This window comes from Vulpes vulpes, chromosome 13, assembly GCF_048418805.1.
Source record: "Vulpes vulpes isolate BD-2025 chromosome 13, VulVul3, whole genome shotgun sequence".
Lineage (NCBI taxonomy): Eukaryota > Metazoa > Chordata > Mammalia > Carnivora > Canidae > Vulpes > Vulpes vulpes.
In genome coordinates this window covers 158,579,936-158,604,634 of record NC_132792.1, presented here as the reverse complement: position 1 = coordinate 158,604,634, position 24,699 = coordinate 158,579,936, and the positions used below count along the sequence as shown (strand labels likewise).

At 60.1% G+C, this 24,699-nt stretch overlaps 1 protein-coding gene and 1 long non-coding RNA gene across 4 annotated transcripts; one reads left to right on the top strand and one right to left on the bottom strand.

Moving 5' to 3' along the window:
* The first annotated feature begins 1,018 nt into the window (after positions 1-1,018).
* Positions 1,019-22,755, top strand: CSRP1 (cysteine and glycine rich protein 1). 2 transcript variants are annotated; one of them, XM_026018003.2, is made up of 6 exons: positions 1,019-1,242; positions 10,541-10,653; positions 15,743-15,911; positions 16,823-16,952; positions 20,967-21,060; positions 21,522-22,755. In XM_026018003.2, the coding sequence occupies exons 2-6, from the start codon at positions 10,542-10,544 to the stop codon at positions 21,596-21,598; spliced, it is 582 nt and encodes a 193-aa protein (XP_025873788.1). In that variant the 5' UTR covers positions 1,019-1,242; position 10,541; the 3' UTR covers positions 21,599-22,755. The 2 variants fall into 2 exon arrangements, with proteins under 2 accessions (XP_025873788.1, XP_072589568.1); XM_072733467.1 differs by having other exon boundaries at positions 1,212-1,357.
* On the bottom strand, positions 17,284-24,513 carry LOC112934551 (uncharacterized). 2 transcript variants are annotated; one of them, XR_003237976.2, is made up of 3 exons: positions 24,341-24,439; positions 23,828-23,942; positions 17,284-23,459 (listed from the first exon to the last, which is right to left on the bottom strand). It is a non-coding gene; the product is annotated as an uncharacterized lncRNA (long non-coding RNA). The 2 variants fall into 2 exon arrangements; XR_011996424.1 differs by having other exon boundaries at positions 23,828-24,513.
* Between the last annotated feature and the right edge of the window lie 186 nt (positions 24,514-24,699).

Here is a 24,699-nt window from a genome sequence, read left to right as displayed (position 1 = left end):
TACAAAAATCCCTGCAAACTAGAAGATTTTATCTCCCTGAGGCTCTCACTTCCTTGCTCTTCCCATTCCTGGGAACCTCATGTTCCTCCAAGCCCTGGTCCGCAGGTCCCGGAGGGCAGTGCTCCTTGCTCAGGGCAGGGCAAGGCCGTGGGGATGGAAGTGGCTGGAGAGCCTGGTTCTGCTCCCCACCCTGGGCCTGGGGCTCCTGCTCTGCTCACAGCACTGGGGTTCTGGGCTGTTCCGGAGTCCCCCAGGGCGCCGGAGGCTCTATCCCAGGGAAGGCAGCAGCCGGGCAGGGTGCGAGCCTCTGTCCTCTGCCGTTGCCTGTAGCAGGAACCAGGAAGGGCTGGGAAGTGGGTGAAGGGGCCATCCCCATTGCGGACTGCTGCAGGGGCGGCTTCCCGTCGCCTGAGCCCGCACCTGTCATACTGAAGCTTGGTGGCCCAGAGAAAAGCCCCAGAGGAGGCACCCACTCTTCCGCACTGCTGCTTTGGGAGGTGGGCTAGGGCAGGGCGTTCTCCCTGGGTGCTAGGGAGGGCGGGAGGAGCCAGAAGGAAGAGTCGCAGCTGAGTGGCTGGGACATGGAGGGCCACGGCCAGGGCTGGCAGGGCCTGTGCCGTCTCACTTTATCCCCCACAACGTCCCTGCGGATTAGGCCCCCCGTCCAAGCAGAAGCTGAAGCCCACACGGCCTGTGTGTCCAGGCCAAGGCCTCAGCTAGTAAACGGGGGCGGGGCGGAGGGGAGCAAGGTCAGAGCTGGGGCCTGTCTGGTCCCGGGGCCCAAACGTGTCCCTCACCCCTCCCCTGGCCACCAGCACAGGCCCATGTAGGGCTGCACCCCTGCCCCCCAGCGGCGCCCTGGCTCCCTCCTTGGCGGGGGGCCAAGGTCCCAGGGGTGTCTGAGCCCTGGGCTCGCATCTGCACCCTCCCACCTGCCCCCCCTGCGCCCCGACCTGCAGCGGCAGCGGAGGGCCCCAGGCGGGGGGCGGGGCGGGGGGGGGCGGGGCGCTGGGGGTAGGGAGGTCCGCGCGCAGAGCCTGCCGCCGCCGGCCGCCGGGTCTGGGGGGGCAGCCCGCGGGGCTCCGGCCGTGACATCAGCCGGCTGTGGTGCAGTGTGCAAAGCCCACTGGTTGGCGTGGCCCGGACACGCCTTCCCCGGAGCGGAACAAAACGGGCGCGGGCCGGGCGCACCCAGTCTCCGCTTCCGAGAGCGCTGCCTCCGCCCGCGCCGCCAGCAGCCAGGTGAGTGCGCCCGGGCCGCGCGGCCAGCAGCCAGGTGAGCCCCCCATCCCCGGGGCCGCGCAGCCAGCAGCCAGGTGAGCCCCCCCATCCCCGGGGCCGCGCAGCCAGCAGCCAGGTGAGTGCGCCCGGGCCGCGCGGCCAGCAGCCAGGTGAGCCCCCCCGGGTCTGCGCGGTCAGCAGCCAGGTGAGCCCCCCCATCCCCGGGGCCGCCGGCCAGCAGCCAGGTGAGTGCGCCCCGGGATCGCGCAGCCAGCAGCCAGGTGAGCCCCCCCCCCGCCCGGGGCTGCGCAGCCAGCAGCCAGGTGAGCCCCCCCATCCCCGGGGCGCACGGCCAGCAGCTAGGTAAGCCCCCCCCCCGCCCGGGGCTGCGCAGCCAGCAGCCAGGTGAGCGCCCCCCATCCGCGCTGCACCCGCGGCGCCGCCCCCCACCGGGTCCCGCGGGGCTGGGGCGCTGCAGGCAGCGGGTCGAGGGCCCGCGTATCCGGAGCAGCGCCCCCCTTTCAGGCGTCTGGGGGCTTGGCCGGGGCGTCCTGGCACGAACTGGTCCTGCGCCCTGCCCGGCTGCCCCGCGCCCCCGCCGCCCGCAGGTCTGGCAGCAGAACAATCGGCGAGTCTGCGGCCACTGACGCTCATTGTGCGGCGGGGGATGAGGGCATCCTGCCCCCCTGCCCCCGGGGAGCACGGCCCAGGGGTGGGCTGGGGGCCTTCTGTGCCGGAGCACAGGTGTCAGTCGCTCTTCCTGGGGAACCAGATGGAAGCCACCACCTCTCGCGGGCCCTGCCCCAGCCTTGGTGCTAGGCGGGTGCTGGGTGGGGAGGACCATGCCCACCGCAGCGCTTTGCGGCCCAGCACCTGAGGGCTGGGGGGGGGGGGGGAGAAAGAGCTGGTGTTGGGCATGTTTAAAACAAGCTGCGGTAGGTTAGCTCATGGGCAACCCCCCAAGCAGGTGCATCCACCTTGGGTGTGGGTGTGGGGAGGCATCCTGCACCCTGGTCCCTGTGCCGTCCTAAGTAACCAAGACCTGGGACTAGCCTCCTGGGCTCCAGCCTCCCACCCTGTGCTCCGAGGGGTGGGGGGAGGAATGAACAGGCCGGGCCTTCCCTCCCCGAGGGCTCAGCATGGGGATCCAGTCGCAGGCACCCCAGGACATCCACTGGGCTGTGCCAGGTGTGGCGTGAAGAGGTTGCTGGGAAGGCCGGCCGGCTCACCCTGACAGTGGGATCTGCCACTTAATATACCCGTCACCTTGGACAAGTGACGTAACAACTCCGTTTCTTTCGAGGATGGCGCTTTGGGGACGTAAGGCACAGACCTGGAACACAGTAGGGCTCGTGGCGGTCTCCCTTGCGTCCCCTTCCCTTTCCAGAAGCCGAGGAGGCTGCACGGACTGGCGGTGTCTCAGGCACCTGACAGTGCAGCGTGGGGATGCCCCCTGGGATCTGGGGGCAGAGGGGCGGAGCTGCCCAGCTCTCCTTCATGCGCGCCTCCTGACCCCCAGCCAGGCTCCGACTCAGGGGCCCAGGTCACCTCCTTCAAGAGTCACAGTCCTCAGCCCTCGGCTGCCCCCAGGCAGCTGCCATCGCCTGGTTGCAGAGTGCAGCCTTGCACTGCTCTCCACGTCCCGGGGAATGACCCCTTGGCTCAGGGAGGATATCCGGGGTGGGGACAGCTAGACCAGGAAGGAAGTTTATCCCACAGAGGGTGTGGTGCGGCTGCCGAGGGGGAGGGGACTCTGTAGGGAAAGGAGGGTCTGGGGGACGGGATGCAGGGGCCAAGCTGAGGAACAGGTTCAGCAGCTCTCCCCTGGGCTGCTAATAGTGTGGAGATGGGGCTGCCTCAGCCTCGGCCTCTGGTGTGCCCCGAGCTCTTCCCGGCGGCGCTTCCTCTTCAAGCTGGAAACATCTGCCCTGAGTCCTCACGGGGACAGAGGGAGCCTGGAGGGCAGCGCTGACACTTGCAGGGGCTCAGCACATTTGGGACGAGGGGGGTAGACACGGGCTTTCAGCTGAGTCGCCCTACTGGATGCTCACAAACCTTGCAGATAGTTTCTAGCCAGGTCTTCCCTGTGCCTAGTCCTGACAACCAGGTGGCGGGCAGAGGACAGTTTTTACTTACTGGATCTCCTGGTGGGGAAAGCAAACCCGGAAGGCGTGTGGGGTTGGGCTGCCCAAGTTTTAAATGTTTATGTAAACCCGGCGTATGTGGGTTGGCTTGAGGGGCTGAAGAGTCTTACGTTACACATTCTGAGGTGCCAGGGAGAACTTCTAAACCAAGAGTTGCCCTTCCGTGCACTGGCAAGCACCTAGAGTCACAAAACTGAACAGTAAGTACTAGAGTCGGCCTTCCCTTAGGTGACAGTGGGCAGATGCTGCACTTGCCGCGCACCAGGGCTTGGCCTCAGTCCTTGAACAATCTATGAACACTCCGATGCTTCCCATTGTACAGATGAAGAAACTGAGGCTCAGAGGTGATAACTTGCCCAGGATTGCAGCTGGCCAGTTGGGGAGGCACCATCCAAACCTCGGCCAACTCCTTCCAAACCCGCGCCCGGTCGCTATGCTAGTTCTTCTCTTTGCTCCTGAACATTTCTGATTTCTAGGTTCAATTAATTTTTTTTTAAAGATTTTATTTGAAAGAGAGAGAGAGACAGCACAAGTAGAAGGAGGGGCAGAGGGAGAAGCAGACCCCCGCTGAGCAGGGAGCCTGATGTGGGGCTGGAGCCCAGGACCAACGAGCCCCCAGGCGCCCCTGGATCGCTTTACTAAGGAAATAGCTGCCACTTGCCTGTACGTGAGCTCTGCTAAGTGCTTTGCTGTGGCTTATAAAGTACTTAAGGGAGATGCGGCCTTGCCATTGTGAACTCATGACCTCCAGGCTTCCACCCTCTGCGGCCCAGGGAGGAGAGGGCTCCCCAGGATGTTGGGCCCCAGATCCTGGTGGATGTGCTTTCACCAGGTCTGATGTGTGTTTGAATTTCCAGGCCAGGTTTGCAGGAAAGAAAAGCCTGGAAAAGAGACTGAGAAAAAGGCACCCCGCTTCCCACAGAGCAGCTAGCTGTGGGTAGGGAGGACGGGGAGAGGGGCTCCGGGTATCAGAGGCTTTGCTGTGGTTTCCAGTTGTCAGGAATTTCTTTGGTAATGACGTGGCCGCGGTACGCAGCTCCTCAGGAATTTGTCTGACGTCGGCATCGAGTAATTCCCATGTATGGTAAAGTGTGTAAATACGGAGGCAGTTAGCATTTCCAGACTCTGGCACTTCAGGGCCTCCCCAGGGCCAGCAGGCAGCGGCTGACTCCTCCGCAGTGACAAAGGAGGGAGAGATAGAAGGTCTGCCCTGGAGCACAGGCTCAGCCCCCCCAGGCAACCAGCCCCTCCCTCTCCCCTCTCCGTGGGCCTGTCTGGGGCTCTCTGCGCGGGGATCGCCGGGGATGGAGCTTCCTGTGAAGTCAGCTGCAAAAAAAAAACAAAAAAAAACCCTGTTTTTTTTTTTTTTTTTTAACCCCTGTTTTTATAAGGTCTAAGTGCAAATTTGCTTTTGCGTTTTAAAACTCAATCCAAGAAAAATCAGCCAGACCTTTCAGCATGGGACAACCAGGTGTTGCCACTCTACGTTGACATCATTCCAGAAAAACAAAACCCCGAGAAACTTGGTCTGTTGATTAGCCTGTGAGACCTTATTATAATATAGGATTTCTTGCAATAGTTTTGAAATATTTAAAAAAAATAAAATCATAGACCCCCCCCCCACCACCTTTGTTGACTTTCAGGTTCCTGAATTCCCAAGGGTGGAGCTCTCTGCCCTAAACGGCACCAGGAGCCAAGCAGGAAGAGACAGCTCTGTCCTTGTCAGCTCACAGTCACGCAAGGGCCACACATAGACGTGGGGAGAGAGCTGGGCTGGAGCGACAGTCACGTTCTGGGGCGCCGTGGGGCCTGCGGTGACCGTAGCTTCTCGGACGGGCCAACCGTGTGCAGACTGAGGGAACCGGGCAGGGGGCTGCGGGAAGCTGGGGACAAATCGGCATTCACCGGCCATTCAGCCCCTTCCCGGTCACCGTTGCTTTCAGGGGAATCTGTGTCACCCACCCCTGGGACATGGGCTCTGAACCCTGACCATCAAGGCCCTCCTCCGGGGCCATGGAGGACGGGGCTGAGCTGCAGGCTTGGGTGGGATGACAGCTGTCCCATGGACCTGGCCAAGTACCGCACAGCTCAGGTAATGTGGGCAGCACATTCCTAAGCAGACAAACACCTGACAGGTCTCTACCAGACCAAGTAGGTGCAGACCCGAGCCCTGTGCCCAGAAGTCACGCTTTGGCCCTAGGGAATAAGAGATTTCGGAATGGGAGAGATGGGAACTTTCCACTGGAGAACTAAAGACGTGGAATGGCTTGTCAGTCAGTGGTTCCAGGCGCCTGCGGCCCGTAGTTAGGATTGTACATCCCTGAAACGGCGTCTTGGACCTGGAACAGGACCACGCGGAACCCATCTCCCGTCTCGACGTCATGTCAGCTGTGACCGTGAGGCGCTGTGCCTTTCTCTCCCGCTCTGCGAGCTGCCATCTCGACTCCTCAAGACGGAGGACCTGGATGCGGTCCTTAACAGGACAATCAGATGGGCAGGTACAGACGGCTTATCGGAAGAAGCTAATCCTTGGCTTCTGGCTTCCAGCAGGCCCCAAGGATCCTGACGTTTTTGGGGAAAGATTTTATTTCTTTATTTTAGTGGGGTGAAGGTGGGAGAGGGATACAATCTCAAGCAGATTCTCCTGGTGGGTGGGGGGGGCTCAATCTCACCACCCTGAGATCATGACCTGAGCGGAAACCAAGAGTCAGACTCAAGAGTTGAGATCCTGAGATCTCACCACCCTGAGATCATGACCTGAGCTGAAACCAAGAGTTGGCCTAACCAACTGGGCCACCCGGGCGCCCAGGATCCTGACATTTTAGGTAAATAGCTGACCAGGTATGTGTAGCCTTTCAGCAGAAGAGTCAGGCCCTATTCTCTTTTGAAGAGGCCCACACAGTGAGGCGGGCCGGACCAGAACACAGACAGCAGTTGCCCGTGGGAACGTAAGTCTCCGAAACCCACCAGATGGATAAACGTGATTACAGAAGACAGCGAGGCTTCTTGAACGCCCAGAACAATACACAGAAGAGCTTGATGTAAAGACACAAGCCTCTGCTTGCATCTCAAGTCGCCAGGGGGAACTAAATCCCAAACAAGGGCAAGCGAGTCACTGTCTCCTTTGTTGGGCTGACGCATGAGTCAGGAATTCGAGGTCCCTATTTGGCATGTTTCTCAAGCCTTGCTCCTTCCAGATGTGGACTAGCTGGGAAGGACGGTCGACATCTGGCCCCACAGCTGGTGTTGAGCTCGCCTGGGCCAGCCCCATCGGGGGCGATCGGAGGACTGAGCGCTCCCAGCGTCCCTGGCACCATGCTGTCCCCTCTCTGCGTCCTCGCTGCCTCCCCGGAATGACGATTTTAGGGAGCCAGGGTCACTGTCCGACTTCGAGATGAGCAAATCGAAGTGCACAGAGGAAAGTAAATTGCCCAGGATCAAAGTTCAGCCAGACACGGATGAACTCAGACCCACCCTCTTAGCCGCTGCACTCTCCCACCCGAACTCAGGTCTGGAGAACTTTCCTCCTGAGTCTCCCACAGGGCGTCGGGCAGCCAGAACGCGAGAAGAAGCCAGGTGTCCCTCTAAGTATTCCAGAAACTCTGAGAAACTGGTTTCCTTTTGAGGCAATCAGCCTCCTGATGAGATGGCTAGAATTGCTCTTGGGGGGCGGGCGGGGAAGAGCGCTCCCTGGCCCTTCTAGGGGAGGAGGCGGCCAGGGCTCGGGCCAGCTGACAGCCCCCCTTCCCCGCAGGCAGGGCCCCTAGGGTCGTCGTCGTGTGGGCAGAGGCAGTGGGGAGCCCATCCTCGCCGGCAGCCTGGGACCCTCCCCGTCAGGGCCCAGTCACTGCTTTTTACCCCAAGGTGCTGGGCTCCTGAGGGGCACCCCCAGGTGACCTGCACAGCCCGGGGACATCCCAGCAGACTCTCCTCACTGGCAGGTCTTCGGGTTTCACCCCTTCTCCGCCCTGTCCCTGTTTCCCTGGGGCCCTGCTGGACGTGGGCCCCTGACACAGAGCCAGGGAGAACAAGGAGCGGCCTGTATGGAGCTTGGGTCTCCCCGGGGGGAGGACGGCTTTGTATCCAGGGACAAAACGCTGGCTCTGACCGCGGTTCGGGAGCTTTCCTCCCGGGGGGGCATTCCTGGGGGTGCGGAGTGTGTCCCCGACTATTCAGGGGGGCGGGAAGGGAGGAGGGATCCAGGCGTTGGTGTACGGTGTGCCCGCTGTGTGCCAGGCACCCTTCTCTACCAGGGGGCCCAGAAGTGGCTCAACCGAGTTGGAATCCCAGGCCTGTCACCCCCACTGCTGCAGGCCGGTGCCTAATCTCTGAGCCTCCATCTCCTTACCCGGAGGGCAGGCCTGCAGTCCCCACCTCCCGGTGCGGAGGAGTGAGCCGCCGCGTGCAACCTGGCACACAGCAGGCATGCACGTCGGGGGATGCCCGCGGCAGGAGGTCGGTGTGACGCCTGCTCACCCCTCAGAGGCAGAGGAGAACCCCTGTGGCTCCATATGAACACGCAGACTTTTCCAGAAGCTTCCCAAACAGAGCAGGGCAATGGGATGGCCGTGACCAGCCAGGTGACCGGGCTGTGCCCGAGTCACTCCGTGGAGGGGCGGCTGCCCGGGTGGAACTGGTGCCACACCAAGTGTGGAACGGCTGACGTTCGCACGCCGCTGCTCGCTCCTGCGTGGTTTTGCAGCCCTGAGCTCTTGCTCGACCAGGCAGCCGGCCCCAGCATCTCTGGGGCAGCGTGGGGCTGAGGGAATGGACGGCGGGGGTCAGGGGTCGGGACTGGGGCCTGTCCTCCAGCATCTGGGAGCTCAGGGCTGGTTAGAGAAATCTGTCCTACCTGCCGAGTGCGTCGGCCGGAGGAGCTCCCGGCACACCTGCAGGGGAGGAGGCCGGCCTTACACAGTGGCCCACGACGCGGCCCCCGCCTCCCCCAGCCTCGCCCAGCCCTGAGCACAGGCCCCGCGGAGCCTGCCCGGGGCATTCTGGGAGCGGACACAGCGATGAGCTTAGATCACCACCGGTAATGGGTGACCTACAGCTGGAGCAGCAAGTGGAGACCGTGCACGAGAGTCCGAGGTGAGGGGTGGGACCGTCCTCGGCAGCGGGTAGTCACCCATGGTTCTTGGGCAGGGAAACCGTCCCCAGAAAAGACCTGGCACCTGCGTGGGGTGGAACAGGAAGGAGATCCCAGAAGCGGCAGGACAGAATTGCTGTCTCTCTAGGATGCATCCAGTTGTAAAGTAACTGGCTTAAGCCATAGTGGGAATTTGTTGGTTTGTTTAACTGGAAAATTTGGGGATAGACTGAACTTTTAGGTTTGGCTGAATTTGGTGGCTGAGTGGTGTCACTGGGGACTTGGTTTCCTTTGTCTCTCAAGTGTGTCTTCCCTGCCGCCCACTTCGTCCTGGGACTGCTTGCTTCCCTCGGGACAGCAGAGCCCTCTCCTCCCTGGGGAAGAGGGACTTGCTTCCAGGAAGTTCTCTCAAAAGGTTGGGATGCTTTTTCCTCCCAAGCCCCCAGACCTGCCTTCTCTTATTTTATGGGCCTGAAACGCACAGCTGGCCCGTCTTGGAGCCGGTAACCGTGGCTGCTCCGGTTAGGCCCAGGCCGTGTGCCGCGGCTGAAGACCAGGGTCGCTGCCCAGGAGCAGATGCACGGGGCGTGGTGTCCTCTTCAAGGGGCCCGGCATGGGACGGGAGAGGTGACTCGGCTGGGTTAGGGTGGTGGGAAGAAGACTAGAGAGGAGGGAGGGTCTCAAAGCGCTCAGCGCATGTTTTGGGGGTGAGTGGGTAAAGGGGAACACAGGGCGGGGTGCAGCTACCTCCCCCCTTGGGAGGAGCCCGTCAACCTTCTCAGGAGCGAGAGAATTCCTTTGTGACCGAGACAATGGTTGTGATATGAGAGCAAAAAATGGGAAAGTCGAGAAAAAGAACAAGTTTGGGCAAAGGCGGGGTTCGGGTCACTCATGCGGAAAGTGAGGTACTTGTGGAGCATCCAGGTGGAGACGCTCACCTGAAATCCGATGCGTGAGCCTGGGCTCAGAGGAGAGGCCAAGGCCAGAGGCAGGTGAAATTTCGTTCTTGGTAGAAGGGGGCCAGCGTGGGACCAGAGGGAACCCCAGTTTTTTGGATATGGGAAGACAAAGCAGAGGGAGTAAAACTGTGCCTGCCTTGTTGACACCCCCCCCCCCCGGGCCCCGATCGCTGTGAGACTGGAGCCCCAGGGGGAGGACGAGCCAGCGCGGCCTTCCCCACCTCACGCCCTGCTTCCCTGCTTCCGAGCCTGCGCACACTCACAGAGCAGCTCTCCCGGGGCCCAGGCTCTGCGGAGGTGCCCGACACAGAGCCCGGCCCTCGCCGCGGCTCCGGGGTTAGAGCGCCCTTCGTCCTACCTGCTACCTGCTGCACGGCCCGGCGGACACCCGTGGGCCAGGGGCCGTGCAGGGCGGGGGCCTCCGTGGTGAGCACCACCTGCACCTTCTTCCCGAGCTGGGGCCTGTGTGCACAGTCGGATGGGAAGCCCTCGGCATAGTTCAAAGAACAATCGTAAAATGAGCCCCCCCGGGAGAACCCCGCAAGCCGAGAAAAAATATTGTCCGCCCCTTAGCGGCCCCTTGGAGACGCCGGCACAGTCCCTCCCGTGTCTCACGGGTGACAGATCCAGGACGATGGTGTGCGATACTCTCCCCTTGCTTTTTCTGTCTCACTTTCCCACCCTTGTGTTCACCCCTTGACGAGAGGAATTTTGTCGGTTTGGGAACCTGACACAAGTCACTTGTGTTTTGTGAATTCTGGTTTCTCTGCTGCTTCTGCCCAAATGAACCTCCGCGAGGTCCGTCCCACTTGATGCCTGAGGCGGCAGAGGGGTCACCCCGTTTGTAGAGCCGCACCTCAGCCTCAGCACACGCTGAACTTGCAGCAGTTGCTCGGCTGCTTTGCTGATGGCCCCGGGGCCGGGAGCCCCGCAGGCGCAGCTGGAGGAGGATGTGCCCCCTCGGGAGGCGGAGGCGGGAGGCGGTGCCGGCCAGGGCCAGGGCTGGGGCCCACACGTGCTCCCCCCGCCCCTCCTCCGTCTGCCTGCGGCTCTGCCGTCGCGGTCACGGGCAATCCGCGTTTCCATCTCCCCATAAAACTAATTCCCATTTCTGTGTCTGGTTCCAGAATGCCGAACTGGGGAGGAGGCAAGAAATGCGGGGTGTGCCAGAAGACGGTTTACTTTGCGGAAGAGGTTCAGTGTGAAGGCAGCAGCTTCCATAAATCCTGCTTCCTGTGCAGTGAGTCTGCGCCCAGGCCCTGCCCTGTGGCCCCGGGATGGGCGGCCTGCACCCCCTCCCCCCCCCGGGCGGGGCCTGTCCACTCCGGGAGGGCCCCGCGGGACGTAAACAGCTTGACATTTGGCTGAAGCACAGCTGGGGAGGGCAGCTCGCAGGCCTCTTTGTTCCCTCAGAAGCTGCTTTCTAAGGGGAGGAACTGGCCGGGCTGGGGGGTGGGGGGGTGGGGGGGCTCAGGGGCCGGAGCCAAGCTCACAGACTTGCTCAGGGAAACTTTCCACTCGGCTTTCTCTTTCCCTCCCCGCCACAATGCCATCATTGAAAAGGAGACCGCTTTGGGCCCAAAGTTTTACCCATTTGGACCCAAATGATCATTCGTAAAAAGATGACAGAGGCTGCAACTTTATGGGGACACTGAGTCCAGGGAGAGCTGGGTCCCTTCCTCCCCCGCTCTGGGCCAGCCCGGGCTCTCCCCCGACCTCCCACTTTGTTCCCACGGCCTGGGAGGAGAGCGAGGGGAGCCAGTGGGTCTGTAACCCAGAGTGGGAGCGGCTGGGCGCCGGCAGGTGGCCGGGGACCCCCCACCCCCCCTGCCTCGAGGAGGAGCCCCTTCCCCATTTCTAACCCAGCTCAGTCCCTGTGGGGTCCTGCAGGTGGGCCCAGGGGAAGGGCGGGCGGAGCGGGACAGGGGGCAGCCCTGAGGGGTGCTGCTCCCCCCCAGTCTTCCCACGACACCCGGGGCCAGCAACAGGTACCTCTGGGCGTGTGAGGATGGACAGGAAGCAGCGCAGAAGGCACAGAGCTGCGGCCACTGTGGACGTGCCATCAGCGATGCGCAGCCCGCCCGGCCCGGCGCCCCTGTGAGCCTGGAGCAGGGGGTCCTGTCGCCCCGGGTCATGGGAAGCTGCGGGCTTCATTCCCAGGTGGCCCGTGATCGGGGTGGGAGCCACGTGGGCCGAGGGCCACCTGGTCACTGGGCGTCCCGGGACCTGCACTGCTCAGGGCCACCCCACCGGCTGCCCCAGGGCTGCCCCTGAGCCCCAGTGGAAGGTGCCCCGCGTGGCCTTGGGGCTGGAGCCCGCGTAGGGGGCACGGCCGGTGGCCTCTTACACCAGGTCACTGCCCTTGGGGATCTTCAAGCCGCTGCTTTCTCTGGGTGGTGGTGGGGGAGCAAGAGGGCTCAGCGCTGGCTGGGAGGAGGGCCTGGGCCTGGGCGCCGGGGCCACAGGGCTCTGACTCTGCCCTCAGACGTTGCTTAATCACTGTCAGTGGCCGGCTGGGAGGCCTCAGCCCACTGGCCCCCCGAGTAGCTGTCGTTGGGGTTGAGGGAAGACAGGAATTTGGGGGGGGGGGTGGCGGCATGGGAAGAAGGGAGCAGGCCTGGAGCAGGGGGCGGAGGGGGTGTGTGTGGAGGATTAGGAACAGTTGTGGAAAGTCAGGCCTGGGAGCAGGGCTGGGAGGGGGTGATGAAAGGAACAGCCGTAGGGAACAGCCTCTGGCTCCCTGGGGTCCCCGGGCCAGCACAGGTCCTGGGTGGGAGGAGCTCAGAGGTCCCAGCAATCAGGTGTCCCCTCCACTGGCTTAGTCCTGGGGCCAGAGCAGCATTGCCACGGAGCAGGCTGTGGATGATTTGTGTATGAATGGAAGGAGCATTGCTTCTCTCTTCCAGAGAAGTGGGGCGATAAGGGTCCAGCTTGAATTTAAAAATTCAGGATAACCCTGAGAATCAAAGGACTTTCCTTCCTAGGTTTCTTCTCTAGGCTCTTTCCTTCCTAGAGCTAGCAGAGTACGGGCCTGGGTGGCATTAGGGCCATGGCTCCTTGGCTGGCAGGGCCTCTGACCATTCGGGTCCCGGGCCATGGCTTCCAGTCAGGGCACCTACGCTCCCTTTCCTGAGGGCCTGGGACAGACAGGAGGAAGACAGGCTGATGTAGGAGTCCGGAGAGTGGCCTTGCCCTGGAAGCAGGGACAGCAGGGCCTGCAGCGTAGTCGTATGGTCTCAGTAGGGGTGGCCGGTCCCGTTAGCAGGCAGGAGAGCTCAGCCCTGGGGTCGGGGACCTGCCCGAGGCTGCATGCCCTGCTCCGAGCTGTGGCCAACTTCCTGTGGGGCAGGTCAGGGCCCAGGAAAAGCAGACCTGGCCTGGCCTGCTGGGGGTCGGCTACTGAGATCAGGGCTGCTTTCCGGAACCCCAGGGCACAGGGGAAGCTCAGAGAAGCCCTGCCCACCCTCTGACACCAGCATCTCCCCGCCCACGGGCTGTCCGGTTCACCCTCCTGCTCCCACACGCTTGGCCTACCTGCAAGGGACCTGAGGCAGGCGGACAACAACCAGGTCTGGAAGTCAGGCTTCCTTCCCACCTGGCCCTGCTTCTGGCCCATTCTGTGAGCTTGAGCTTCTTTGTGGGCCTGGTTTTCCTTTCCGGAGAGAGCCCCTCTCTGTTTCGGGGTGGGGTGAGGGGGCTCCGACCTCTCACCTGGGACTATCTCTTGCCCATATTTCCAAATAACACCAGAAGGCCTCACGGAGCCTGTGGTATCTACAAGGATATTTTTCCAACAAATGCATAACTAACCATAGCCCCCTCCTTTTTCTTTTTTTTTTTTTAAGATTTTATTTATTTATTTGACAGTGAGAGAGCACAAGCCGGCGGAGAGGCAGCAGAGGCAGAGGGAGGAACAGAAACCCCTGCTGAACAGGGAGCCCGACGTGGGGCTCGGTCCCAGGCCCCTGGGATCATGACCTGAGCCAAAGACAGACCTTCACCAACTGAGCCACCCAGGCGCCCCCATGGCTTTTTTTTAAATTTTTTTAATCTTAACATTATTTGATAGAAATTTATTTAGGCCTTCATTCAAAATTCCCCTTAATTGAGTCTTTGGTAGCACCTCCAGGTGACCAGACTATATGACCCAGATGGAGGTGAAGGTGTTGAAGGTAGGCAGGTGGGCAGCAGGGCCTCGGGGAGAACAAAGCAGAGCAGAACCCGACACGGTGGTCTTGACCCTGGATCTGGAAGTCAGGGTTCCCTTGGCGCTGCCGGGAGCCGCCTGGAGGTTGACGACGCCGCGTAGACCCTGCCGTCTCCTCCGGGCCGAGCTCCCGGGTGTCCTCTGGCCGGATCAGTCAACAGAGACCTGTTCCCCCCAGGGCTCCGTCTCTGCTTCCCGCCTTCCCTCTGGCTTTGGAATCCCCAGTTCATCTTGGGTCTTACGGGAAGCAATTCCAGGCCGACTCCTGACTTCCCGCCCTAGAAGGGAATGTTGGAACCCTTGGCCTGTTGTTCTCGCTCCTTCCTTCCCCGGAGCTGAGCCCCAGGGGAGGTGGTGGGAGGTTCCTTATTTGGGCTGCCCAGAACACTGGAATGAGGTGAGGCTCCCAAGGGCAGGACCAGAGGGTCCTTATTTAGTCTGAAGTGTGCGACCTGGGGCTCCGGGTGAGAGGAGCTGCCAGAGGGCCGGGCCCTGCCAAGGCAAGAGGACAGCAAGTTGCAAGGAGCAGAGCTGAGAGCCTGGGGGAGGGGTGGGGCGTGGCTTCTCTAGTGGTTTCTTGAGGCTCCTCCGTCTACAGAAGGACACGTTTGAGGATATGGCCCAGTTGGGCACCCGGAATCTCCATATATGAGGAATATCCTAGAACCCAACGAGCATTGTAGGATAAGACACAAGCAAATAGTGAGGAGCGAGTCTCTTGAGAGAGGTAGGTGGAGGTTGGGGGCACATGATCCTTGGAGGCCCGGGCCTGTTCCTCCTCCCGTGTGGCTCCGATACAAACCGTACAGAATACTATTAAGAGTAGCCACCATTATTATGCAGCTACTGTATACAGGGTATTGTGCTAAGTACTTTACATGTTAGATCTTTTTCAGTCCTCCTAACCACCCTCGGAGGTAGATGCTATTGTCTGCATTTACAGATGGAGGCACCGAGGGGCGCCTGGCCGGCCCAGCTGGAGAGCATGCGGCTCCTGATCTCAGGGTTGTGAGTTCGCTCCCCACCGTGGGTGTAGAGATTATTTTTAAAAAATTAAAAACAAAAATAGTCTCAAAAAGAATGAAATGGGGGCGCCTGGGTAGCTCAGTGATGAAGCGTCTGCCCTCGGCTCAGGGCGTGACCCTGGGGTCCCGGGATCGAGTCCTGCACTGGGCTCCCTGCATGGAGCCTGCTTCTCCCTCTGCCTGGGTCTCTGCCTCTCTCTCCGTGACTCTCATGAGTAAATAAATAAATAAATAAGAACCAAACGGACGCATGGAGGCTAGAAAATAACTCGCCCCGTCACACAGCAGGAAAGAGGGTGGGATATGACGCGGGCGGTCTGCAGGGACCACAGGCTCCGAGCCGCGTCGCTCCCAATGGCCCGGCCCAGGCCCCGTCCACCAAGCACAGGAACACACACGAGGCCCGCGGGCTCTCAAGCTCTTCCCCTTCCAGTCGCTCGCACCCCGGACTCAGGAATTCTTCCCAGAGCCTGACCTCAGTTCTTCCTTTGGCAAACTGGTTCCTGAGATCGGAAACTGGGAACTTGTTGCCATTGGCCTGCATCCCACCTCAAGACCCACCACGCTGCGTACTTACTAAATGTGAAACTTCTCTTTTCTTCTGGGTGCGGCCCTGCACCTGTGGTTCCCCCCCCCCCCCCAGCCCTCCAGGCACCCAGGGATTGTTCCTTCAGGATTCCATTGCCGGAGGCAGGGAGACCTCGCCCTTCTTCCTTCCTTTCCTTTTCCTTCTCTCCTGTAAGGACACGTGGGGCTTTGTCAAGAGCAGATCGAAGGCCCCTGCAGGTTTCCTGTGGCTTGGGGTCGGCCTAGGCTGTCGCCTCTGGTGAACCCTGGGGTGCACCAAGCCTGGGGAGGTGTGAGGGTGCTGAGGACGGAGGAAGGCACACAGGGCTCCTGCAAGAGGGGGCTGGGCCTGCATTCCTAGAATTAGGCCGTGCAAATCCCCCCCTCCCTCCTCCCAGCTCCTTGGCCAACTGACTTCCATTTCCACGTTGCCCCTGAGAGGGTCGGGATGTTCTCTCTCAGAGCCCCGGAGAGGTGAGCAGCCCCAGGGCCACCCCAGTGCCCGCTCACCGTCCTCACTTCCTCCCCAGTGGTCTGCAAGAAGAATCTGGACAGCACCACGGTGGCTGTGCACGGTGAGGAGATCTACTGCAAGTCCTGCTACGGCAAGAAGTATGGGCCCAAGGGCTATGGCTACGGGCAGGGCGCCGGCACGCTGAGCATGGACAAGGGGGAGTCCCTGGGCATCAAGCACGAGGAGTGAGTACAAGAGTCTTGCCGTCCGCCTTCCGTGAGTTCTCTCCTCCCACCCCCGTGTCGCACACAGTTTCAACTCCTGGTTAGGCAGTGGAGGGCTCAGAAAGCCACTGATTTCCAGGGTAGTCCTAGAGCACCCCCTGGGTGTCGGGGCCGAGGGTCCAGCGGGGAAGAAAAGAGGCAAGGCTCCTCCCTGTGTGGAGGGCGCAGCCTGTATTTTCGCGGGGGTTAGAGCGTGGAGGGGCCCCAAGAATTCCTCGGTGCGCGGTCTTCTTTGCTCAGATGAGAAACCCCAGCCCAGGCTCAGTCAGTGGCTTGGCCGCGGGTCCCACGGCCAGTGTCTGAGCCAGAGCTGGGCTCAGAAGTAGCAGCGCTCTTGCTAGAGCGGCCTCTGTCTCCCCATCTCTCACCCGCGCCAAAGGGAAGCCACCTCCCTTCCTTGGAAATGCTGCAGCCTGTCACTGGCACCCACTGGCCTCTGACCTGTTGAAACAGTGGCTGTTGGCAGTCGGCCCGGCCAGCATCTTGACCTTGGGTGGGGAATGGACAGAAATGACAGAGGAGTTAGCATGTTTTAGCCAAGGTCATTGCCCCGGAGGGAATGATTTGTCAGCAGATTTTTCCCGGAAAGAATTTGATAGTAGGCAGGCTGCAGGAACGGGGATCAGACGAGGCCGATGCTTAGCACAGGAGCTGCCAGCTGCCAGCTGTGTTAGCTCCGTGGCGGAGGGCAGTCGGATGCTTCGGTGCAAACAGCATTGTGCTGAGCCTCGGTTTGTCCATCTGCAAAATGGCAGATGACCCTGGAGACCCTTCCCTGGTGTGAGATGAAGGCGGGGTCATGCCCACACAGAGCCAGCCCCGCCTGAACCCCTCGGCGAAAGTCCTCTCACCACACGTCCTTTCCCACGCAGGACCCTTGGTCACAGGCCCACCACCAACCCCAATGCCTCCAAGTTTGCACAAAAGATCGGTGGCTCCGAGCGCTGCCCCCGCTGCAGCCAGGCAGTCTATGCCGCTGAGAAGGTGATTGGTGCTGGGAAGGTAAGGTGGCTTCTGGGGAGCTGAGCTGATGAGACGCTTTCTTGAAATGGGGATCCTAGAACTTTGTAAGTTGGACCCTGGCTGCGCTCAAGGGAGCCCCAGCACTGACTGGGCTTCAACTCCCTCCCTTCTAGGGAAGGGGTAACCCTCCAACCTTATGGACTGCTTGTCCCTGTGCCTTCCAGTCTGCAAGGACTGAGGAAGCCACACACAGGCTCCTGGGACAGGTGGCTTGACTGGCGTTGTTATTCATGAGGATAATAGGTTCGCCCTTGACGGAATATTTTTTTTTATTTTTTATTTATTTATGATAGTCACACACAGAGAGAGAGAGAGAGAGAGAGAGAGAGAGAGAGGCATAGGCAGAGGGAGAAGCAGGCTCCATGCACCGGGAGCCCGACGTGGGATTCGATCCCGGGTCTCCAGGATCGCGCCCTGGGCCAAAGGCAGGCGCTAAACCGCTGCGCCACCCAGGGATCCCCCTTGACGGAACTTATTATTAAATGCTTATTGCAATTTACAGGGAGTTGTAAAGATCAGTCTGATGGGTCTCAAAGGAGCTACAAGCCCCCTAAAAGTATATGCAAAATTTTGTGGGAACATGTCTCTTTCTGGGAAGATCCACAGTTTTCATCAGATTTTCTTTCTTTCTTTCTAAAAAGATTTTATTATTATTATTATTTTTTTAAAGATTTTATTATTTACTTGAGAGACAGAGAGAGCATGAGCAGGAGGGGGGCAGAGAGAGAGGCAGGCTCCCCACTGGGTTGAGCAGGGAGCCCAACATGGGACTTGATCCCAGGACCCTGAGATCATGACCTGAGCTGAAGTCAGACACTTACCCGACTGAGCCACCCAAGTGCCCCATCATCAGATTTTCAAAAGGATTTGTGATTCCCCAAAATGTTAAGAGCCACGGGAAAATCCACATCCATTCGATATCCTAAGACATGGATCCGGGAAACCCATCCAGGTACCCCCAGGGCAGAGATTTTCAAGGTTCAGGGCTGACCAGAGCCTCTTGAGAAGCTTCTGCAAACTATTTCTACTGCCATGTATGCCTCTCCCCTGTGGACCCCCAACCCCCAGAGCACAGTAGGAATCACTGAGGTGAACCCCTGTCCCCGTGAGACAGTCCCACCTCCCTCTGGGGCTGCAGCGGAGAAGAGGCAGGAGAACTGGCAGTCAGGGAATCCCAGAAGAGGCCTCCTCAGGATATGGTCAGAGGGCTCCTGGGTCACCACAGGAGGCCCAGACGGAGGAGTGACTCGGCTGAGGTCACAGAGCAAGCGTCTGCAACAGCTGGGCCGAGAGTCTGCCTGCAGCTCTTCTGGCTTTGGGTCTTGGCTTTCAAGTCTTTTCCCCCTCGAGGAAGGGCCCTGGGACCGACGGACGGGGAGCTGAACGTAGGCACAGCATCTAGACCATAGCAGGCTCTCATTTTAACCTGGACAGTCACGGTTGGAGACAAGGTATTATTATCCCCTTTACCGACGAAGCAGCTGAGCGTCAGAGCATTCATTCGCCCAGATCTTGCAGCTAAGCAGTGGCGAGGCCTGGAGTCCAGCCCTTCAGCCGGAAGCCCGGGCTCTTAGGCTGTTAACTCTGCTTTGGGCCACTTAACCTCTTTGAACCCATCTCCACGGCCGTACAACGGGAAAGGGGAACCCATTTCCATAGTGTCGTGAATCCTCGCATGATGATTAAGACCCTGCACCCTAGGGGTACCTGGCTGGCTCAGTCGGGGTAGGCGTTTGACTTGTGGTTTCAGCTCCGGTCGTGGTCTCCTGATGGATGGATTGATCATGCATCATGGTCGTGGTCTCCCGATTGATCATGCATCATGCATCTGGCTCCAAGCTCAGCAGGGGGTTAGCTTGGGAGCCTCCCTCTCCCTCTCCCTCTCCCTCTCCCTCCGCCCCTCCCCCTGCTCCTGTGCACACAGGCTCTCTCTCTTTCTCTCTCAAATAAATAAAATCTTGAAAATGACGATTAAAAAAAAAAAGGGAAAGACCTTGGACCTAGTCAATGCAGTCTGAAACCTAGTTTTGCTGCTTACTAGTTGTGTGACTTTGGGCAGATCCTCTAACCTTTGCAGACCTCGAGCTGCATCTGTAAAGCAAAGCAAAGGACGTTCCAGACAAAGTTATTTTACGAATTAAAGGACATCCCGCATGCAGTGCCCCCTGCAGTGCCCGGGGTGTGCTCGGGACACGCCAGCCATTGCTGTTACTGTTCTTGTGTCCTTGGGGGAGATTGTTGTGAGGTCGGAGTGAAGATCCTTGCTATGGATTAAGGGATATGAAAACAGCAGATATTAGTCTTATTACGCAGTCGGTATCTTTTCTGTTCATAGCGTCTCACTAGGAGATTCAAGAATTATAAAAAGTAGCTAAGAATCAGCATGTCCGTTACCTAGACAGGGTCTGAGCTGAGGCTGGAACTTCTAAGGGGTGGGGATAAGAGAAGTTTTGTGCTCAAGCAGGAAAGTTTGAGAGAAGCTCCTACCTCTCTTTGGCCTTGGCCAGGAAAGAAATATCGAGGAACGGGAGTACTTGTGGGTGCTGAACGAAGGAGCAAAGGGACCCAGCTTATTTGGAGGGTGGGCGAGGCGATGTGAGTGGTGGGTGGTGCTCTGCATGCGCCTCAGCCCCGCTCCAGCCTGGAGAGCCTGCTCCAGAGGAGGAGGTGAAGGCTGGGTGGCTGCGGAGGCGCCTGGGACGCTGGGAGGGAGGCCAGGATGGGGCGCCCCCATCTCCGCTCTCTGGACCCCGCTGTCCCAGAGGCCTGGGAGGGCGGGGGGAGCCAGCAGGCACGGGTCTGGCAGCCGGGTCTGGCAGCCGGGAAGTCGGAGGGATCCGGTTTCCTTTCTCATTCTCCAGCCCAGGCTGCTGGAGGGAGTCTCTTTGACCTTAAAAGGCCTTGTTTTGTCCTGCCTGCCTGCTGCCTGCCCCTGGCCTTCCGGGTTTGCAGAGCTGTCCACACAGCAGCGCCTGGGCCGGCTCAGCTGCTGCTCGTGGGAGCGGGGTGCTGAGAAGTCTTCCTGTCCACGCTGGCCCCCGTCGCGTGTGCAAGCCTGGGCCGCCTTCTCCCTGGGCAGCCTTGCAGCCCTGCTTGCTCCCAGGCCCCTCAGAGCCACGAAGGGCCTCCCGTGGGCCCTGGAGAAGCGCACTCCTCAGGCCTTACCTGCTGACTTCAGTGCACCTCGCCGACCCCTTCTCCTTCAGACTAATACTCCATACACTGGCTCAGGGCTCAGGGCGTCGTCTGGGCCAGGCCTGCGGCTGGCAGGGGACCCTGCTAAAGCCGTCTAATCCTCTCAGCCGCCTAGCGGGAGATGCCAGCAGCCCACCCTCCAAGAAGGAATGGCTTCTGGGCAAACAAGGCACCCAGTTCTGGAACGTCAGGGGCCAGGCTGGTTCTGAGGAACCCCAGTTACAACAGCCTGCACCACGGCCACGCTCCGTCCCCGTCTCACGTGCAGTTCTGGCGACATTCTCCATTCCCCAAGGCCGCGGGGGCCTCCAGAGGAGGAGGTTGCAGAGGCGGTGCAGCTAGTAGGTGGTGGCGGTGCAGCTAGTAGGTGGTGGCGCCTGGACGAGCCCCAAGCCCACGCCCACACCACTAATCCACAGCAGGATGGGTCTGGAGGGGGCGGGCCTGGCCCTGCCGGGTGCGGGTGCGGGTGCGGGTGCGGTGGGAGCGGTGGGTGGGATGACGGCTACCTTAGTAGCGATCCCAGCCCCTCGCCTGCCCTTGTGGTACAGCCAGTGCCACTCACCATCCAGCCCCTGCAACCCCTCCTTGAAGATGGAATGAGGTTGCGTGTGGTCCCTGGCCGGCTTCCTCCGCTGCCTGGCCTCACGGGCCGCGTCCTTCCAGCGGTACCGGCTGAGTGGACTTCAGAAACGTCTTGAACCCTGCGGCTGTCGTTGTGTCGAGGGCAAGGGGGCTGTGGGGTAAGGGACCCCCTAGTCCCTGGTGGCAGCCTTAACTGTTTCCTTCCCTACCCAGTCCTGGCATAAGTCCTGCTTCCGCTGCGCCAAGTGTGGCAAAGGCCTCGAGTCCACCACCCTGGCTGACAAGGACGGCGAGATTTACTGCAAAGGTGGGTGGTTTCACGGCTAATGCCAGGGTCCAGAGGCCTGAGAGGGTAGGGGCGTAACCAGTTATGCCCTCCCTAAATGTAAACCAATCCCTGACCTCAGGGTCAATTCCAGAGCTCCTAGTAGGACCCTTCACATTACAGATGGGGAGACAAGCCCGGAGGGAAAAAGTGATGAGGCCAGAATCATCTGGCAAATACGGGCAAGAGAGAGGGCCAGAACCTGGGTCCCTAACTCCTGGTCTGATGCCCTTATGGCAGATAGAGCTGCTGTGGTTTCAGCAGGGGGGAATGGCTGTCACGTGGAGCCAAGAACTTCCTCACCACCGGGGCTCGGGGTGCTACCGAGGCGAGGGCGCTGGTGGATGAGGCCTGGCCAGGGGCCCGGGCGGAGGATCTTGGGGGGCAGGGCTGAGAGGAGTGGCCTGGGGCAGGAGCCAGGCCTCACCCCCCTCTCTCTGCAGGATGCTACGCGAAGAACTTCGGACCCAAGGGCTTTGGCTTTGGGCAAGGAGCCGGGGCTCTGGTCCACTCTGAGTGAGGCCGCCGCCGTCCACCGCACGCTGCCCACTCCTGTGCTTCTCATTGCCGTTCCCTTCCCAGCAGCCTTGGCGACCTCCAGGATTCCTCCTCCCTCTCTCAGCCCCGCCACACATCACTAATGACTTGAACTTGGGTGTCTGGCTCCCTTTGGTTTGGAGTCTGCCTGAGGTTCCCCACACACACACAAGGGGCTCCCTCTGCCTGGGTTCTGACACCGTCCCCAGCAGGAGACCTCAGGGTTCTAGTGTAGGTGGGACCGGGCCCCGTCCCCACGCCTCGCCCCATAATCCTCTGTTCTTAGCCTGTTAGGCTGAGTGTGCGTCATCGACCCGCCAAGATAGATCCCTGAGCCCACATCTCGGATCCCAGAGGAGCAGTAGGCCCAGCGGGGAGGGAAGCAGGGTCAAGACTGTAGTTTACCGGATCCCGGAGACCCTCCTCTGGGGTGAGAGGGTGTCTCAGAACCGGCCTGGGGAGTCCCAGCTCGAGGAGTCACTGTGGATGCAGAAAGGCATACAGACGGGGTCGTGGCCTAGAGGAGCCACTTCTCTGGGCCTCTTGCCTCTGAGGCTCTGGGGACCTGCTGCCCCCGACCGCGGGGTGAGGAAAACAACTCGGGTCTGAGAACCCAGAGTCAGGATGTGGTCTGACCTCCCCCAGGCGTCTAGTTCCCTGTTTGATGGCGGCCGAGGAAACCTCCCGACACGCTCTCAGTTATCAGTGGCCCGAATCAGAGGCTGAACAGCCCTGCCCACCCCCGGGCCCGAGGCCGTGGTGTCCCAGCACAGACCAGGCCACAGTGCTCTGTGCTTAGCGCTCCTGCTGGATTGACCCTCAGACGCGGAGGGAGGCACACACAGCCTCGGTCTTCCTCTGGAACCCCCTTCCCTGTGTCCCGGTCCTCACGGCCCACCTGCCCACTCGGGGCCTTGCCCCTTCCGCCCCACCCTTCTCCAGGGACCCTTCTCTGGCCACATCACCCCCATCCCTTCCAGGCCCCAGGTCGGGAGCAGCAGGAGGAAGGGGAGGGGCTGGGCCTCGCTGCTCCCAGTGGTTGACAGGACAACACTGTGGAGCTGTCGCCTGGAAGGGCTGCCGGCACGAGCTGTGTTCAAGCTGACTTCTCATCTGGTCAATAAAGCTCTTAGAACAGAACTCTGGCCTCCTGAGCCCGTGTCTGAGAGAGCACTGCTCCCCCGGGGCTGGGAGGGAACCTCCCCGAGCCATCAAGCAGCCAACATGCTTGGTTCCTGTTTTCCTAAGGGCTGCTTACTTCCTAGCATCTGCTCCTAGTGACCCACGCTGCCTGGAAGGGCCCGGCCAGCCCAATCCTGCTGCTTTGCCCTTTCCCTGTCTGGCAGCCCCCACCCCCCGCCTGGGTGTGAACACTACATGGGCTTTGGCATCGGACGGTCGGAGGGGCTCAGCGAGGCCCCAGAGCTGTGCTCAGAACGTCTTCCAGCTTGGAAAACCCCGGAATGGGAGGGAAGCTCAGCCAGAGGAACTGTCAAGTCAAATCCAGAAAGTTTACTTCCTCCCAGGAGGGGTGGATGGAGGGGCCCAGCTCAGCACGCTGCACGGTGGGGGGGGGCCCTGGCCTAGTCTCTTCTGGCGGCTAAAACAAAACACCGTAGACTGGGCGGCTTATAAACAGCAGAAGTGTATTTCTCATCGTTCTGGAGGCCTCGATCCAGGCACTGGACTTGGTGTCTGGTGAGGGCCTGCTTCCTGGTTCCTAGACAGCCACAGTTCTGCTGTGTCTTCACATGGAGGAAGGGACGAGGAAGCGCCCTGGGGCCTCAATTCCATGCAGGGAGTCGCCAACCTTACGGCCTAATCATCTTCCAGGAGCCCATCTCCTAATGCCATCGCAATGGGGATTAGGTTTCAACATAAAGGGGCGCAGGGTGGGGTGGGGTGGGGGGTGGGCGGGGCTCAGCGGTGGAGCAGCTGCCTTGGGCTCAGGGTGTGTGACCCTGGGGTCCCGGGATCGAGTCCAGCGTCAGGCTCCCTGCATGGAGCCTGCTTCTCCCTCTGCCTGTGTCTCTGCCTCTCTCTCTCTCTCTCTCTCTCTGTGTCTCATGAATAAATAAATAAAATCTTTTAAAAGCTTCAACATATAAATTTAGGGGGGGACACAAACATTCCATTCTGCCCCTGAATTAATTAATGTCCTTTTCACAGGCAAAATATATCCATTTCATCCCAATAGCCCCAAAAGTCTCACCTCGTTCCAGCATCAACTTTAAGCGCAACGCTTGGCTCGTCGTCGTCACCTGCAGAGGATACGGAGACTCCAAGTGTGACTCATTTGCAGGCAAATTCTCTCCCCAGCTGTGAACCTGCAAGAAACAAGTTCTGTGCTTCTGAAATACGATTGTGGGACACACCTAGGATAGACATTTCTTTTTAAAAAAAAAATTATTTTTAAAAAGTACTCCAGGGGCGCCTGGGTGGCTCAGTCGGTTAAGCATCAGCTTTGGGTCCGGTCATAGTCCCAGGGTCCTGGGATCGAGTCCCAGAGTCCCAGCTCCTTGCTCAGCGGAGAGCCTGCTTCTCCCTCTGCCCCCATGCCCAGCACATGCTTCTCTCTCTCTCTCTCTCTCTCTCTCTCTCAAATAAATAAAATCTTAAAGAAATAAAAGTAATTGCTACACCCAACGTAGGGCTCGAACTTAGAACCCCAAGATCAAGAGCTGCACTCTCTACCGACGGAGCCAGCCAGGCGCCCCAGAGAGACCTTGCCGTTCTAGAAGGGAGAAATAGGAGAGAAAATAGGAGTGATGGGCCCCAAGCAAGTCCAAAGCCTGATGAGGCAAAGTTGATGAGACTTTAAAGCCTGAGAATGATCCCTTGTATTCTGGACCCACTGGGGCAGCGTCACCCCCACGGCCCAGCAGGGTGCTGCTGCTGCCCTGACTCTCTGCCAGGGCCCCACCCCGTGACGACTCCTGGTGGCCCCATTGTTTAAAACCGAGGAGGAATAAGCCATGGCCCCAAGCCCCTGTACTGGGGCCTGCGAGTGAAGTGGCAGCTTTAATGATCCCTGAATCACCTTCTGGGTCATTTTCCCATTGCCTTGGAGAGTAGCACTTGCTC

What these genes read in the sequence shown, in the direction of transcription:
- CSRP1 (XM_026018003.2), top strand. Translation starts at nt 10,542, where the DNA reads ATGCCGAACTGGGGAGGAGGCAAGAAATGCGGGGTGTGCCAGAAGACG. An exon ending in TAAATCCTGCTTCCTGTGCA is followed by an intron (nt 10,654 to 15,742) that starts GTGAGTCTGCGC and finishes CTTCCTCCCCAG; the next exon opens with TGGTCTGCAAGAAGAATCTG. An exon ending in CGGCGAGATTTACTGCAAAG is followed by an intron (nt 21,061 to 21,521) that starts GTGGGTGGTTTC and finishes CTCTCTCTGCAG; the next exon opens with GATGCTACGCGAAGAACTTC.